Below are 17,014 nucleotides of genomic sequence, written 5' to 3'. Positions count from 1 at the left end.
CCTATTTTAGCATTGGTTTATATGAATTCTGTATCTGAATTTCAGATACAGGAGCCTGGCGTGCCCACCGTTCTGTTCTTCGTCTTGCCCCCAGCTGGGGGTGCTTGTTGGGTGGGAATGTGAGAAGGCACTGACCTGAAGGAAGCCAGGATTTGTGAGGCCTGAGGCGGGAGGGCGCGATGATGCACACCTGTCCTGTCCATGCTGAGCCCCCACCCTGCCTCGGGCAGCAGTGGCAGAGTCGAAAGTTCTCTTCCTTAGCAAGACTGCTCCGCAGGGCAGTTCATCCCCCTTTCTTGGGCTCTTGGGCCACTGCGGGAGAGCTTGGCCTCACTTAGAAATTACCTGGTGTTTCTATACACCATGCTGGACATTCACGTTGTTTTGGTTCAAATTCATTTAAGAAATAACCTTTGCATCTGATTTAATTCCACCCGCAGCCCTCAAAATGTGTTGGCTTTAAAGGTGGTGTATTTGGATAGTAAATTCTGGAGATTAGGAGAGGTGGGGACATTTATAAAGCACTAGATTTATTAAAGTCCCATGATTCACCTTGAGCTTAATCTAAAAATTAAACCACACCTCTTCGTTTTTCCAGGCTCTTGTCCATATCGAACCTAGACTGTGAGTTCACCAACTTCATCCCATGAGGCTCATCAGAAAGGAAAGGACAGATTCCCTGATCAAAGCTGCCTTAGCGATTTTCTGCTCAGCAGGAGGCAGGAATTCCAAAGGCAATTCCCAGGGCTTGAGATGTTCCTTCCTCCTTGCCCCCTACTCTCGATCTGAATGACAGCACACCCTCTCCCTGGCCTCGCGTGTTCCTCTGCACTGAAAGATGTCTTACTCGGTGCCAAATGAGACATCCAAGATGATGAAATCGGGCACTGAAGTGGTGCCTGAACAGTTTTCTGCCATCACTCATTCACACGCTGGCAACCAGAAGGAACCCCCAGGTGGGCTGGCTAAATCCATGTCAGGTTCCATTCCCATCTCACACGGTGTCCTCGGGCTCCACCGACTTCCCTCTTGGGTAGTCAAGGACAAACGCTCTAATCGCCTGCTCCTTCATTCCTGAGCCCCACCACACACCACCATAGTACCCTTTGAGCAATTTTATGGGGCAGTAAAACTTTACAGCCTGGCAGCGCTAAACCGTTCCCACATTTCTGAATAGAAATATTTATGACATACTTGACTACCGCGGTTTGCCCTTTGAAAATACCAGCAGATATTAGATCCTTTCAGATGGGGTCGACTGAGTTACACCGGCTAACAGCTGGCTTACAGAAACCCCACAGCGGCAGAGCTGAACTCCTGGCTGTGATCAGTTAACTTAGAAAATTAAACAGCCTTTGAGTCTCTCGTATGCTTTGCCACTTCCATGTTGCTTTTGCGTTCAAATCCGTCCTGCGTCTCTCCCTCAGTGTTTTGCTTCCCTGCTCCTTTCTTGCCTGGGTTCACAGAGATCACTATGAGCTTTGTCAGCAAATCCCGGAGAACCGATCATTTCTTTCCATCTTTGGCAGGCATAAAAAAATGAAAACCAGGAAAAAGCTAGCAACTCAGTCACAGCCTGTTTCTCCCAGAAGTGCCCAGGATTAACCAGCGAGCCCAGAAAAAGCATCATCGTCCTTACCTGTGTTCCATAATGGCCACTCCTGTGCCTCAGAGTCGGGCGCCAGCCTCCTCGGATGTGGAGACTCAGCTCTCTGCAGCCCGCAGACAATTGGGCCCATTATAGTCATCAGGCCTGTGACTTAAAGGGTGGCCCTTACAAAAATATAAACAGCTTGTCAGCACAAGCCAAGGGGGCGGGACTTCGGTATCAGGGGACAATGGGAGCCAATGACCACGCTCTTTGGGCTCTGTTAGCTTAAGATATTGTGTTTCATTCTGAAGTGGGGAGACCAGAGCGAGGAACACGAATAGGAGGGGCCAGAGTCCTCATCTTTCCAGCCCAGTGGCGTGAAAGGGGTCCAAGATGAAAAGTTTAATCACTGCCTGCAGAAGACCAGTTCCAAGGAGGAGTTTGTATACCTCGCACATAATATTTATTTTTAAAAGTTACAGAACATTTCTGTTGCATTAGCCATCTTTGGCCTTTCGGGGTTAATAAATGTAACACTCATTGAGGTAGATAAGAGTTTTTCAATCAAAGAACAAAGTTCAAGGAAAATGCTTTTATGACATGCTTATCTTGTTGTATGTAATATCTGATGAGAAGCAGCCTCTACATCTGCAGAGAAAAGGCTTGATTTGATGGGGACAGCTTCAGAACCCAGAGAAATGGGCTTATTTTATTTCCCAAATATTAATGGTTCGCATTGATTTTTTAAACGCTCACTTAATCTGATCACACTTATGCGACAAAGCAGAAGTTAGTTCACTGTATTTGGAAGAAGGACAGCGGTGGCTTTTTTTCTCTCTCCTGAACTTAACTAAATTCTCCTTTTAAAGATACTAGGTCAGCTTAACCTTTCAATACCCTATGATAAAAACCAAGGACCAGACAATAAACTGTGGCATTTTTTCTTTTTACGATTTCTAAATAATACACTGAGGTATAAATAAAGTTAAGAGCTATTTGGTTGAGTTGTGGCGTTGCATAAATTACAGGCGTACAAACTTTGAGAAAAGTGCAGTCATTACAGTTCGGAATAGTCTCATTATTTATAAAGGGAAGCACGGTAGCTATCAAAATTAACTAGCAGAGAAACAGAAGAATGTTGAAATGCACTCCTTTTCCACAAACTCTGTACCAAGCCCTTCTGGCTTTGATTATAAAAATAACAGTCCAAAGATACTATCCTTTCTAATTTATGTTAGTTTAAAAGTATTTATGATTCTGCCATTGATGTTTAATTTATATTAAAGCAAGATTCCTCTGGTACTTATTCCAAGTAGTGGTGGAAGCTGCTTCGGCTGTTCAGTTCCAAAGGAGCTGTTACATCTGTACTCACATGTCTCTTGATAGTTTTTTTTTTTAGGGAAAGATTCGCCCCAAGCTAACATCTGTTACCAATCTTCCTTCTTTTTCCCCTCCCCGAAGCCCCAGTGCATGGTTGTGTATCCTAATTGTAAGTCCTTCTAGTTCTTCTTTGTGAGTTGCTGCCACAGCATGGCAACTGGCAGGTGGGTGGGGTGGTTCTGCCACTAAGAAATGAACCTGGGCTGCCAAAGTGGTGAGTGGCACGGCTCTTGATTTTATTTTTTATTTTATTTATTTTTTTATCCTTTTTTTTTGGGGGGGAAGATTGGCCCTGAGCTAACATATTGCCAATCTTCCTCTTTTTTTTCTCCCTCCCCCAAACCCCAGTACATAGTTGTATATGCTGGTTGTAAGTCCTTACAGTTCTTCTATGGGGGATGCCATCTCAGCATGGCTTGATGAGTGGTGTGTAGGTCTGCGCCCAGGATCTGAACTGGCGAACCCCAGACCACCAAAGCAGAGCATATGAGCTTAACCACTACACCACCGGGCTGGCTCTGGCTCTCGATTTTAAAGTACAGGTTACCTTCTGGAAAAGGTCTAGTTTTCCTCTAAAGCGTTAAGATCTTGTCATTAAAAAAAGCCTTAGGACACCAAAAACATGAACAACAAAAGAAAAAAATAGAGAAATTGGACTTCATCAAGATTAAACACTTCTGTACATCAAATGACATTTATCTAGAAAATGGAAAGAAAACCTACAGGATAGGAGAAAATATTTACAATCATATATCTGATAAGGGTCTAGTATCCAGAATATATAAAGGACTCTTACTACTCAGCAATAAAAAGGCAAACGACCCAATTTAAGAATGGGCAAAGGTCTTGAATAGATGTTTCTCCAAAAATGATACACAAGCGGCCAACAAGCACATGAAAAGATGCTCAACAGCATTAGTCACTCGAGAAATGAAAATCAAAACACGAGATACCACTTTACAGTCGCTAGGACAGATATTAAAAAAATAAAATAAAAAGCGTTGAGGAGGATAAGGATAAACTGGAACCCTCATACATTGTTAGTAGGAATGTAAAATGGTTCAGCTGCTGTGGAAAACAGTTTGCAATTCTTCAAAAAGTCAAACATAGAATGACCACATGATCCAGCAATTCCACTCATGGGTATATACCCCAAAGAACTGAAAACAGGTACTCAGACAAACACATGTGTACTCATGTTCATGGCAGCATTATTCACAATAGCCAAGAGATGGAAACAACTGAAATGCCCATCAATAGATTAGTGGATAAACAAATTGTGGTATGTACATGCAATGGAATAGTATTCAGCCATAAAAAAGAATGAAATACTGATATAGGCTACAACATGGATGAACCTGGAAAATATTACGTAACTGAAACAAGTCAGACATAAAAGGTCACATATTGCATGATTCGATTTATATGAAATATCCAGAATAGGTAAATCCATAAAGATAGAACACAGATTGATGGTTGCCAGGAACTGGAGGGAGGAGGGAATGGGGAGAAACTGCTTAATGGATGTGGGATTTTATTTCAGAACTAGATAGAGGTGGAGGTTGCACCCCATCGTGAATGTTCTATATGTCACTGAATTGTTCACCTTAAAATGTTAATTTTATGGTTTTTTTTAAAACTTTCAGTATCTTCTGAGTTCAACACGTGCCTTCCTTGAAAGGTTATCCCATGAGTTTATGAAGACTTTTTAAAAGATTTATTTAATTCACTCACTCATTCAATATTTATACATTGTTCAGCATCTATTAAGCCCCAGATACTGTGGGGCAGCTGAGTGCTAGGAGACCCACTTGTACTCTCTCTATTAAAGGTGAGAAAGGACAGGATCACCTAATGGGGAAAGGAAAATTGCAAACAGGATGAGAGAATTAATGTTTGGTAAATGGCTGCTGCACCAGCCCTGGTGGTCTAGTGGTTAAGACCCAAGCACTGTGGCCCGGGTTCATTTCCTGGTCAGGGAACCACACCACCCTCTGTCACCCATCTGTCACCCATGGTGGACAGGTTTCAGTGGAACTTGCAGACTAAGACTAGGAAGAAGGACTTGGCCACCCGCTTCCGAAAAAATTGGCCATGAAAACTCTATGAATAGCAGTGGAACATTGATATATCACGGAAAGGTGAGAGGATGGCACAAAAAGACCAGGCAGGGTTCCTCTCTGCTGTACACAGGGTCATTAGGAGTTGGAATTGACTCGACAGCACTCACAACAACAACAAAATGGCTGCTACATGCTATGTCATCTCATGCTTGATCTCATTTACTATGCAAAACCACTTGGAGTGGTGGTGGTGGTGGTGGTGGTGGTGGTGGTGGTGATGGTAGGAATAATTACTCCCGTTTTACAGATACAGGAACTAAGAGTCAGAGAATTTAAATTCCCAGAGTCAGCAACCTGTAGGCAATGAAGCCAGGTTCTTTCTAGTCCATCATGCTGCCCCCTGAGCAGAGGCATGTGAAGAACTAAATCCAATGGGGAAAAGATGTTTCCCAATGCAAAAGGAAAAATCAATAAAGGACTACAATTTATTAAGAAGCATTTTAGATGTCAGAAAGAGCAGTGTGGCTTTCTTTCTAGCGGGATGAAGACACAAACCAGAGAAAAAAACAAAACTAATAGTCAAACTTTTACTCAGAAAGTTTCATTTTCAGCAAACAATCATAGAACTTTAGAAACAGAGGGATTTTCTAGGTAATCTGACCAGATAGCCTCATTTTTCAGATGGGAAATCCAACGCCTTGCAAAATTAAGTGACATGCCCAGAGTTATACAGCAAGACAGTAGCAGAGCCAGGGCAAGGGTCCAAGTCTCTTAATTCCTTGTCCAGGGTTCTTTCTACTACGCCGTATACAAAAAAACGAAGAAACCGCTATCATGTCAACCTTTTACTGAGTAGATCGTCATTGTCTGCTTCTCCATAGTAGTAGTAGACATAATTCCTATCCTCTATAAACTCCGAGTATAATGACCTACAGAATACATTTGACATTCCTAGTGAGTTTACTATTTCTTTCATCATATATTTTGTTTAAAACCAGTAAAGAAGAGAGAGAGCCACAATTTATAATCTGGGAAGGATTATATTTGAAGTCAGTTCATTTTAACCCAGTAAACCTCTTGGAAAGTTGGAACAGGAAATGAACCGAGAACAAGGTGGAGGAGGCTTTGAAAACATAGAAGGAAGACTTTGCCAGGAATTTCATCAAGAAAACACAACTACGTAGGACTGAAACTCTGACAAAGCTGTTCCACACATTCCTCAGGTCTATTTCTTTCCTGACCATCATATCCCTTGGCATTGGTCTATTGCTATTATTAAAAATAATATACAAAATAATTATAGAGGGAGATGTGTGTTCTTTCAAAAGATGGGGAGATGACATCACTACTTTCTAAATTGCAAACCATTAGATTATACAATTCAGAAAATTGCTATATACCCTTCGAGAATGCTCATCATCCAATTAAAATTTTACCCTTGATCCAAAACAGCTACCTCTTAGTCACCCACCTCTTGGCAACCTGAAGCTTCAATTACCCATAAGCAGAGCTTCACCCAACCCTTCTAAAGAGCTGAAGCCCCAATTAACTTAGGTCAACATCCCACAATCATTGTCAAGCCCCGGATTTGCCAATATACAAAACACTGTACCAAAGGGAAAATATTAAATTGTCTACTGATATTTTTTAAATAGTGATATACGCATAAAACTAGATTCTCACGGTAAGAGACCATGTAACAAATAACATGGCTAATGGAATTGGGTGAAGTCATAACAGAGGCCCTTTGGATAACATATGGATGAATGGTCAGACCCCTTAAGTCTTCTCAGATGATTCTGGAAAGTAAAATTTCTAAGCCTAAATTATATATTTTTTAAATCCTTTCTTTTTCAAGGAAATAAAAGGGATGCATAGGCAACATGGCTTAATAAAGAAGATAAGCTGAAACTCTAACCATCAGTGACAATGAAGGACTTGGTAGATAGAAGGAATGAAAGCTACAGTCTTTCTTGACTTTGACAAGGCTTTTAACTTTGTTCTGCTTAGCTGTTTCTCAATACATTGTAAGTTATGAGTAAAAATCACTCACTCTAATATCAGCCCACAAACTGTTAAAGAAACGAACAGTTCTAAAGTCATTCCTTTCAACAACCATCCTCAAAGGCATTTATTCTCTGCAGATGAGGCAATTTATAACTAATTATGTGGATGTCCCATATTTATTATTCTATATGACTTCTTTGTACTTTTCTAAGAAAGACAGCGAGGATAAAGCTGCAAGTCAGGCTTCACATGAAACTGAGCCGGGAAGAGGACTCTGCCAACCACACCTCAACATGAATGTACTTTTATTTTTCTAACCGTGCTGATGGATTTTTATAAGTCTTCTATAGTCTTTTGCTCTGTCCTCATGTGACCAATGGCCCACATTTACAAAACAATGCCTAAAGTTAGGCTGTAGCCATGGAAAAGAGCAGTATATTGACTTATATGGTAGACCAAACAACGGTCTTGGGCCCATTTGCCCATCACCCAGCCCATTGAGCTAAACCATGACAAGCTTCAACGCAACAAATTAGTTTTCAATTAGTTGGTGAAGACCATGAGAGGATTTGCTGAAAACCCGGTTCAGAATGAATCCCAGACCCATAATAAAGGGTCATTCTAGATCCAAGAGTAAAGCAGCGTTTTCACCAATAATCCAAATGATGGAAGAAAATGTACCATTAATTTTGAGGAAGTACAAGCTGAGACACCTCTTCAGAAGTGGGAGCAGAACATAGTAATAATGGTAATAGTAAGTATACCACATCTGCTATCCACCAGGCACTGTTCGACAAGTGTTTAGGTGTATTAACTCATTTAATCCTCCCAGCCAACCCTAGGTGGTAGGTGCTCTCACTCATTTTACAGATTAGGAATTGAAGCTTAGAGAAGCTAATGAACATTCATCTGTGTGGAAGTGGTCAAATACCAAGAGAATAAAATTCTAACAGGATTAGTCCAGAGAAGAAAGAAGAAACAGCAGAAATAAGATATGAGGGTAGAACTAACTAAAGATACTAAGGAACAGAAATACCTGGGGGCCCTGTATTAGTTTGCTGGGGCTGCCGTAGCATATTACTACAAGAGTAAAACAACAGCCATTTACTGTCTCATGGTTCTGGAGGCTGGAAGTCCAAGATCAGTGTGTCAACATGGTCGAGTGAGGGCTCTCTTCTGGGTTGCAGACTTCTCGCTGTGTCCTTTCGTAGAAAGGGCAAGAGAGCTCTCTTGGGTCTCTTTTATGAGGGCCTTGATCTCATTCATGAGAGCTCTGCCCTCATGACTTAATCACCTCTCAAAGATCCCGATTCCTAATTCCATCACATTGGGCATTAGGATTTCAACATATGAATTCTGGCAGGACACAAACATTCATACCATAGCAGCTTCTTTTATTCCACATTTTTTTGAGATTCATCCATGTGGTGGGTGTATCAATAGTTCATTCCTTTTTATTGTTAAATGGTGTTCCATTACATGAACATACCACAATTTGTTTATTTACTCACTTCTTAAAGGATTTTTATTTTTATTTTCTTGCTGAGGAAGATTCGCCCTGAGCTAATACCTGTGCCAATCTTCCTCTATATTATACATGGGTCACCACCACAGCATGGCCACCAATGAGTAGTGTAGGTCCATGCCTGGGAACCAATACTGGGCTGCCGAAGAAACGGAGCATGTTGAACTTAACCACTAGGTCATGGGGCTGGCCCCTTAAAGGAATTTTAATAGCTGAATTCATTTGATATTCCAAAATTAGGGGAAACGCGAGAGAATACAAATGGTAATTTCTCCGAATCTAGGTTCTCCTCTTTCTTTCCTCCTTCACTCTCCCCACACCTCACCTCCAAGTTACCTTCATATGCTCAGGCCCATACTCACACTCCTTTCCCCAGCCCTCATTCGCTTAAACCATTGGCCCAGTGCTGGCCATTTCACCCCAAGTGAAGGGTCCCTGTGGGACACCAGTTGAAGCCTAATTTAGTTGCCCAGGCTTCTCGTCAGCCTCTCCCAGTGCCTGCGCTTCTCTCCACGTCTACCTGGTCCCCCACAGCCCTGATCCCACTTGCAAACCCTGTTTATTTCTTTTGCCCCTTCTGAGTCTCTGACTTCAACTCTCTTACACTTGGATAGGATCCACTGCCTCTTCTCCAACATCCATGCTCCATTCACCTCGCCCAGAAAGCACTGTATCATTGGCCTCAGCCCGCCTCTGTTCGGTCTTGGGTTCTGCCAAGTGTATTCCAGTTATTTAACTAAAGGAGGTAGTGTGGTAGTGCTTGAGGGCACCGACCCTGGAACAGGCTGACACGTACCCGCTGTGATTTGGCGCTGGACCTCTGTTTCCTTATCCAAAAATTGGGGACAATAATTGTCCTACTTCATACAACTGTCATGAGGATTAAATGAAATATATTTGCAAATAATTTAGAACAGTGTTTAGCAGAGAGTAAGCATTATATACACTTTCTATAAAATAAATTGATAAAAATAAATGTTCAAGTGCTCTTTCTCACCACAAAGAATTCTTGCATTCATAGATTTATTCATTCGAAGATTATTTATTGAGGATCTCTGTGCAAGGAACTCTTCTAAGAGCCGGGGAATAAAGTAGCAAATATAATATACACAAATTACATTCTACTAGGGGAGACAGAAAATACTCCAATTAACAACTAAAAGCATAGACTGTGTCTGATAAGCACCATGGGGAAATATAAAACAGCCTAGAAGGAGGATTGGGAATTTCCAGTTGGGTTTGAGTGGGCCAGGCTGAACTGGATTGCTGAAGTCAGGATGATCAAGGAAGGCCCTGCTGATAAGGCCCCCTTTGAGAACAGGCATGAATGGTCTCAGGGAGTGTATCATGGGGCCATCTAGGGAAGAAGCATCCTTGGCAGTGGAAATAACAGGTGCAAAGGTCCAGAGGCCCTGACACTTAGTTGTTAGCAGCTCTTGTAGATTGATTGGCTGACTGTGGTTGGGCACCATATGTCGAACGTTCATTAATTTCCTTTGTTCGACTTGCATTCTCTTGACCTTGATGTACTCTTTTTCCCCCAAAACGTTTAGAGAGTCACACTTTGCTTGTGAATTTAGAGCATGCACACTGTAGCATGCAGATACAATGCCGGTTATAGTGGAGTCCAAATGAAATGAATTGGCCTCATGGTACTGTGCCTAAACAATTACCACAATGCTGGGATGCCTGGGGAGGACTGGGCACTAGGAACACCCCTTGCTGTCCCCAGGGCTTCACAAGAAGACTGACCCCTTAGATCTGGGCTTGGCATCGAAAAGGGGATTCAGAAATAGTTGAGAGGCTTAGCAGAGAGTAACCAAGATAATAAAAGGATCAGAAAATAAATCCAGAGGGGACACTTTAGGAACTGAACATGCAACTATTTAGTTTGAAGAAGAGATGCTCATACGTTTTTACCCATTTCCTCTGAGAACAAACTGGAAAAACATAAGCTTAACTTGCAACATGATGACTTTAAGGATGTTTGTTTTTAAAAAACAGAGCCTCCTCATGGAAGCCTTGTTAAATACTGCATATTGTTTGATTCTCAGTCTCTGAAATCACTGAAATGAAGAGGACCATGAAAGAAAATTCTCCACCTGCAATTTTTAACCTTGCTGTCAAGTTAACTTGTTTCTAGAACTACGTCATCATGAAGTAATCAGTTATTTTAAAAAAAAAAATACAAAAAATAAGAAAGTTAGCTAGCATCTCTCTAGAATTCTGCCTAACAGCAGAAAATCAGAATACGTTTTCTCCAAACATAGCTTCTTTGGTTTCCACTGAATCCACGTGGTACACTGAATCTGTCGTAAAACTATGCAATTCGATTAAAAATGTTTAAGCTTAAAGGTACCCATGGTCCTCATTATTGTGTTTTAGATGTATACTTGGTGGTGGCTGTTCAACTTACAGTGTTTTCTCCTTCTGTGGGATGGCTCTTCACACAGGGATGGCTCTCAAGGGAGCTGGTGTTTCTCTGCCTTTGAATGGACTCTCAGTTAGAGTTCCAATGTCTTTTTCAGTCACTCTTAGGTAATTAAAAGTCTTCTAAGCCCTTTGAATGCCAGGAGCAGTCTTATTTCTGTAATTTGAATGTCTTGTATGACAAAAAGCACAAATAATAAAAGAAAAAATTGATAAATAGAACTTTGTCAAAATTAAAATTCACCTGTTCTTCGGAAGACATTGTTAAGCAAATGAAAAGGCAAGTCACAGCCTGGAAGAAAATAATCTCAACATATGTCTGATGAAGAACTTGTGCCCAGACTATATGAAGAACCATACAGTCAACACTCAGAAAACAAATAACTCAATTAGGAAATTAGACAAAACATTTGAACAGACGTGGACAAAAGAAAATATACAAATGGCCAATAATCACATAATGAGATGCTCAATATCATTAGTCATCCAGAAAATGAAAATTAAAACTACAATGAGATACCACTACACAATGTCTAGAATAGCTAAAATTAAAAAGTTTGACATTACTGGAAGTTGCCAAAGATGTGGAGCAGTTGGAATCCTTATACATTGTCTACAGGAATATAAAATGGTACAACCACTAAGGGAAAATATTTGGCAATTTCTTATAAAGGTAAACAAATGAGTATTATATAACCCAGCAATTCCCCTCCTAGGTAATTACCCAGAAGAAATGAAAACATGTCCATACAAAGAATTATTAAAAAAATGTTCATAGCTTTATGAAAAACAGCCCAAATCTAGAAAAAGTTCAGATGTTCATCAAGAGAGAGTGGAAAATAAACCGTGGTGTATCCAGTCAATAGCACACAGTGCAGCAATAAAAAACGAACAAACATGGGACACACAACATGGACAGATCTCAGAAACATTATACTGAGTGAATGAAACCAGATACAAAAGAGCATATTCCATTTATACGAAATTCTCTAAAGTGAAAATTGACCTACAGTGGCAGAAGATCAGCCAGCGGTTACCTGGGGCCCAGGGAGTGTGGAGAAATTGCTGTCCAGGGGCACAGCAAACAGATGGAAATATTGTGTGTCTTGATTGTGCGGTGGTTATACAAGTATATGCATTTGTCAAAACTCGTTCGCTTGTACACCTAAAATGAGTACAGTGTTTTGTATGTAAGTCAGACCTCCATAAGGGTGATTTTAAAAACACCCCTTCCAGTGTAATAATGACAACTCCAACCTTTTATCTTATTTAGAGCTTTTTCTCCCAGCTCTTTTATGCTTTCATCCTGGAAACCTGAAGTGGAGCTGTGAAAAAGGTGGGATTTTTTTCATTCTTCTAGTTTCTACTTCCTCCTCCCAGAGGTTGTGAGGTTTCTGACCTTCCAGATTTGGCCTCAGGAAAGAGAATTAGGGAAAGATGGTCACAGTCTTTGCGTACAGATATAATAGGACACTTGTACACTCAGGGCTTGGTGGATGTCTGGAGCTGGCACTTTGTCTCCTGGAAAGCATTTTTGGGGCCTTGGAGATTCCTGTTGTGAACTCCAGTTGAAATTCCCATGATGTGGCTGCCATTCTCCGGCTGCCATTGAGTCTCAGTGCCTTGTCATTCCAGAGCCTGCCTCAAACAGACCCCCTTTAGCAAGGCCTAATGAGTCCCCCCTGCAGCCCTCTTGAAGGGCCTCTTGCTCAAGACTGTCAGGAGAGGTCTGCTTGGCCCACTGGAAAACTCCACATTCTCGTCCCCACAATGAGGGGACAGCAGTGACTCTCAACACAACCTCCTTCCTCTCTCTCTATTCTCATACCAGTCCTCATGCTCTCACAGCCTTCAGCATGAGTGTCAAGCTCTCTGAAGCATCCTCTTGAATTCCCCTTTGTCGCTTGGCTTAAGATGAGGATGAAGCAGCCCCTCGCTCTGCCATGGGGTGGGGTGGGGTGGGACAGGGAAGCTCACACTGACAACCTCTCCAAAGATCCAAAGAAAGCCTCAAGGTGCGTAATGGGCTTAGGGTTACAAAATAGTTACTGGCCACCCCCTTAGTAAGTCCTTCACAATGGTCTTACCAAGCTTTGGATCATGAGTGTAGACGGCATCTACTATTTTCTTGACATTATGGCCTCTGTTTACATTGATACAAAAAGCATTCTGTTTCAGCATTCTGATTACATATATATATTTACAATTATAAATATGTGTAAATACATTCTGATACTGCCATGAAATATTGCTCAAACATTCTGAAATTAAAATTTATCATATTTATGACACTATTAAGTAATAGATCCTTAATTAGAGTTAACTTCATATAGAATTTTCTGTTTATAAACAGCATGTTTTACAAGCATGCTTTGAATTTTTAATATTGGATTTTTTTTTTTACAGTACAAAAAATAGCCTTTGCTATTTTGTGGCAAGGGGATTTTATTAGAATCTATTGCTTTTTCTGGAAAGTACCCGTCAATGAAATAGCATCAGTCTATTTGGGCAACTCCGCCCATTTGTGCTCTCTTTGGGTCAGCTTTCCCGTGTAAGCAAAGTTTGTTTTTTCTCAATCCTTACCTTCCAGTCATTTCTTAAGGTCTGGAAGAATAGGCTCTTTGTGATATGAAGAGAGACATGTAGCAGACAGGGTGTGGCCCTGATTCAGTCAGAGGACAGGGAAGAAAGGCCCAGACTTGGGAGAACTGGGCTTCTGCCTTCAGGGACTTGGCAGCTGGACAGTACTTGAAAAGCGGGCCCCAGGTGCAGCTGGCTGGCATCTTAGGTCCCGTGTAACTCTAGGAGAAGCTTCTGCTGCAGGCTGCCCCTTGAGCCCCAACAAGAATTCCTTCCTTAGCCACAAAGCGTGAGAACAAAGCCCTTCCAGCTCCTTTTACAGGTTTCATGAGGATGAAATGATTCAAACTTTTAAAGGTTCACCTGAGGCTTAAATACTGTTTCCTAGAAAGTCTCTTTAAAACCTTCCCTACTTCTGCTTTTTTTTAAGCAGGAAATTCTAAGGACATTCACATCCCATCTTTCATCTCCAAGTTTGAGTTAGCTTCCGTGAATCACAGAATCCCTGAATCCCAAGGTAACCTAAGAGGACATTACGTCATAGATAAGTAAACCATGACCCGAGGAGGCAAAGTGACCCAGTTCCCACCACTCAGAACGGATTCCAGACTCTCCCTCAGGCGATCCGAGGTCACTCAAGCTCAGTACTTTTCATATTGGGGGCTGGATAATTGTTTTTTGTGGGGGCTTCCCTGTGCATTGTAGGATGTTTATCAGCATCCCTGGCCTCTGGCCACTAGATGCCAAAAGTACTTCTTCTCCCTCCTTCATTATGACAGCCAAAAACGACTCCAGACATTGACAACTGTCCCGTGGGGGCAAAATCACCCATGGTTGAGAACCACTGGTCTGGCAATTTCCTCAGCCCCTGCTCCCAATGGGCTAAGGGATGGTCAGTTTTGTACCTTCCTAGTTCATTTCTCCCAGTCAGCTGCTAATTGAACCCAATCTTTCTTATCAAAGAGATAAGCCCTGGTCATGCTTCACAGGCCCACAGGAATCGCAAACTCCTGTTCTGGTTCTGAAATCCTGCTCATGTAATTTCCTGTGTCCATGCCCTGCATCCCCCTCCCCCCCCCCCCCAGCTCCTTTCTGAGCTCCCTGAGAGTGGAGGCATATCCTCATGATTGGCATAATTCATCCCAGGTCATCCCTACTCATACGGCGCCAGGGACAAAGCAGAGACACAATAAATTCTATGGGCTGAACAACTCTTCAGTGAGGCTGGCTCTACTCAAACACAAAGGCCCAGCTGCTCAGATCACACATGTAAACATCAGAGCAAACATGGAAGGAACATATCCTGGAAAATGACCCACTGGCCATCCCCCCCATGGCTCGGGACCACGTGGTTATCCTGAGACTGCAGTAGGTGTGCTGGTACCATCAAGGGAGGAAAACTATGATTGACGTTCTTTTTTGCTTTATATAAGTGAGGTGGGAACTCCATAAGCTTGGAGTAAAAAGGCCAACGAGTTAAAAACTAAAATATTCCTGAAATTTCCAAATTTTTATATTAACTGAATCGCTGTTTTGATGAGAAGCCTGTCACTCAAGGAACTAACCATATTGGGTGCTATTTTGACTAGAAGGTTTTTGTGGAAAGAAAGGATAAATTCTCCTCTCAGGGAACTGCAGTCAAAATGAAAGAGACTCGTTCATTCATTCATTCATTCATTCACTCATTCATTTTGTAATTCACTCAATAAACACATAGGAAGAATGTCCGTATCAAAAATAGATACAAAGGGCAAATCACTGTACTGTGGAGGGAACATCAAGAATGCCCATCTAGGGAGTTTGTCCTAGAAAATAGTACTTGGAAATGGAATAGGACACTATTTGACTCCAAAGAGAAGGAATGACATTCCCCACCATGGGGAAAATGACAGGAGCAGATGAATGTTCTGGATGGAAATGTGTCAGCAGACACGAAGAACAGCAGCTGGGCCTGTGCTTATAATGAGGTTTCTGGTATCTGAGAGATCCCACTCCACTTCCTGAGGATGGGACAAAAGCAGCAGTAGTGATGGTAATGTCCTGAATTTTGAAGGGCCGATCTTTGCCATGTGTACAGTGGAATGACACCGCAAGGCCAATCACAGTGAACAAGGCCGAGCTCATCCATCCTCACACCTGGATCACAAGCTGGGAGGATGGGGCTCTCCATAAAGTGCCCAGAGGACTTCTTGTCACTTATGCTACTCCTATCCTCCAGTTATGGACTGAACATTGGTACTCCCCCAAATTCATGTGTTGAAGCTCTAATCCCTCGTGTGGCTGTATTTGGAGACGGGGCCTCTAAGGAAGTAACTAAGTTTAAATGAGGTCATAAGGGTGAGACCCTGATCCAAAAGGATTAGCGTGCTCGAAAGATGAGACAACAAACAGCTCTGGCTCTCTCTCTCCCCGCGCACACACTGAGGAAAGGCCAAGTGAGGACACAGCAAGAAGGTGGCCATTTGCAAGCCAGGAAGAGAGCTCTCTCCAGAACTCAAAGTTGCTGGCACCTTGATCTCAGACTTCCAGCCTCGAGAACTATGAGAAAATAACATTCTGTTGTTGAAGCCAACTAGTCTGTGGTATTTGTTCTGGCGGCCCAAGCACACTCCTCCATGAGCTAGAATCCCTGCCCGAGGTAAAAGGCCCTTGGTTCACCCACTCTACTCTGGCGGCTCATCACCATGCAACTCAGCCTTCCCCACTGCAGACATCACGTCACTGAGGAGTACCACATGCTTTATGCTGACTCCCGCTGGATCCCTATGAAGCTGGCAGTCATTACCCCCATTTTACAGATGAGGCTCAGAAAAGTTTAGAAACATGCCCAAGATAAGACCTATCTAAGTGGTGGGGCAGGAACTGGAACACAGGTCTGAAGCCTCCTTGTGATCGTCTGACTTGCACCTGCAAGGGATCCCAATCACTGTTCGGCATGTTTTTGCTGATCTCTGACCTTCTTCTTGCTTATTCCTTCTTTAGGTGCCCTTTGCTCTGTCACCCATTAGGCAATGCCCTTGCACACCAGGTCCTCTCTCTTGGCTGAGCTTCCTACACACTGTTGCAGACTCAGATGTGCTGATCTGGCCCTGATCTCACACTATCCTTCTCACTTCCCCTACAGCCCTCCGGACAATCCTGCTCCACCCCTTGGGTACAGCTTAGCTTCACAGAACCCATATTCAGAGCGAGGGCCCCAGACGTGGCCCATGTCCCTGTTCCAACCTTTGTCACTCCCTTTTTTTTTTTTAAAGATTTTAATTTTTCCCTTTTTCTCCCCAAAGCCCCCCGGTACATAGTTGTATATTCTTCGTGTGGGTCCTTCTAGTTGTGGCATGTGGGACGCTGCCTCAGCGTGGTTTGATGAGCAGTGCCATGTCTGCACCCAGGATTCGAACCAACGAAACACTGGGCCGCCTGCAGCGGAGCGCGCGAACT

General features: G+C 42.5%; 1 protein-coding gene across 11 annotated transcripts in view; it reads right to left on the bottom strand.

Annotated features, from left to right (window-relative positions):
• Positions 1–17,014, bottom strand: part of TRIM2 (tripartite motif containing 2) — a 151,105-nt gene that overhangs the window by 108,600 nt on the left and 25,491 nt on the right. Inside the window, exon 1 of one of the 11 annotated variants that reach the window (XM_014868532.3) lies at positions 1,640–1,801. The exons of 6 other annotated variants lie outside the window; for them this stretch is intronic. Coding sequence is in view for 1 of the 5 variants with exons in the window: in XM_070504926.1 (XP_070361027.1) it covers positions 1,640–1,650 (11 nt within the window). In the remaining 4 variants the exon portion in view is untranslated. Of the gene's footprint in view, positions 1–1,639; positions 1,802–17,014 lie in introns of those variants that run through there. 4 more of the 11 variants (XM_070504922.1, XM_070504926.1, XM_070504931.1 and 1 more) reach the window with 4 other exon arrangements.

The sequence above is a fragment of the Equus asinus genome, chromosome 3 (genome assembly GCF_041296235.1).
Source record: "Equus asinus isolate D_3611 breed Donkey chromosome 3, EquAss-T2T_v2, whole genome shotgun sequence".
Classification (NCBI taxonomy): domain Eukaryota; kingdom Metazoa; phylum Chordata; class Mammalia; order Perissodactyla; family Equidae; genus Equus; species Equus asinus.
This window is presented reverse-complemented; position numbering and strand designations above follow the sequence as displayed.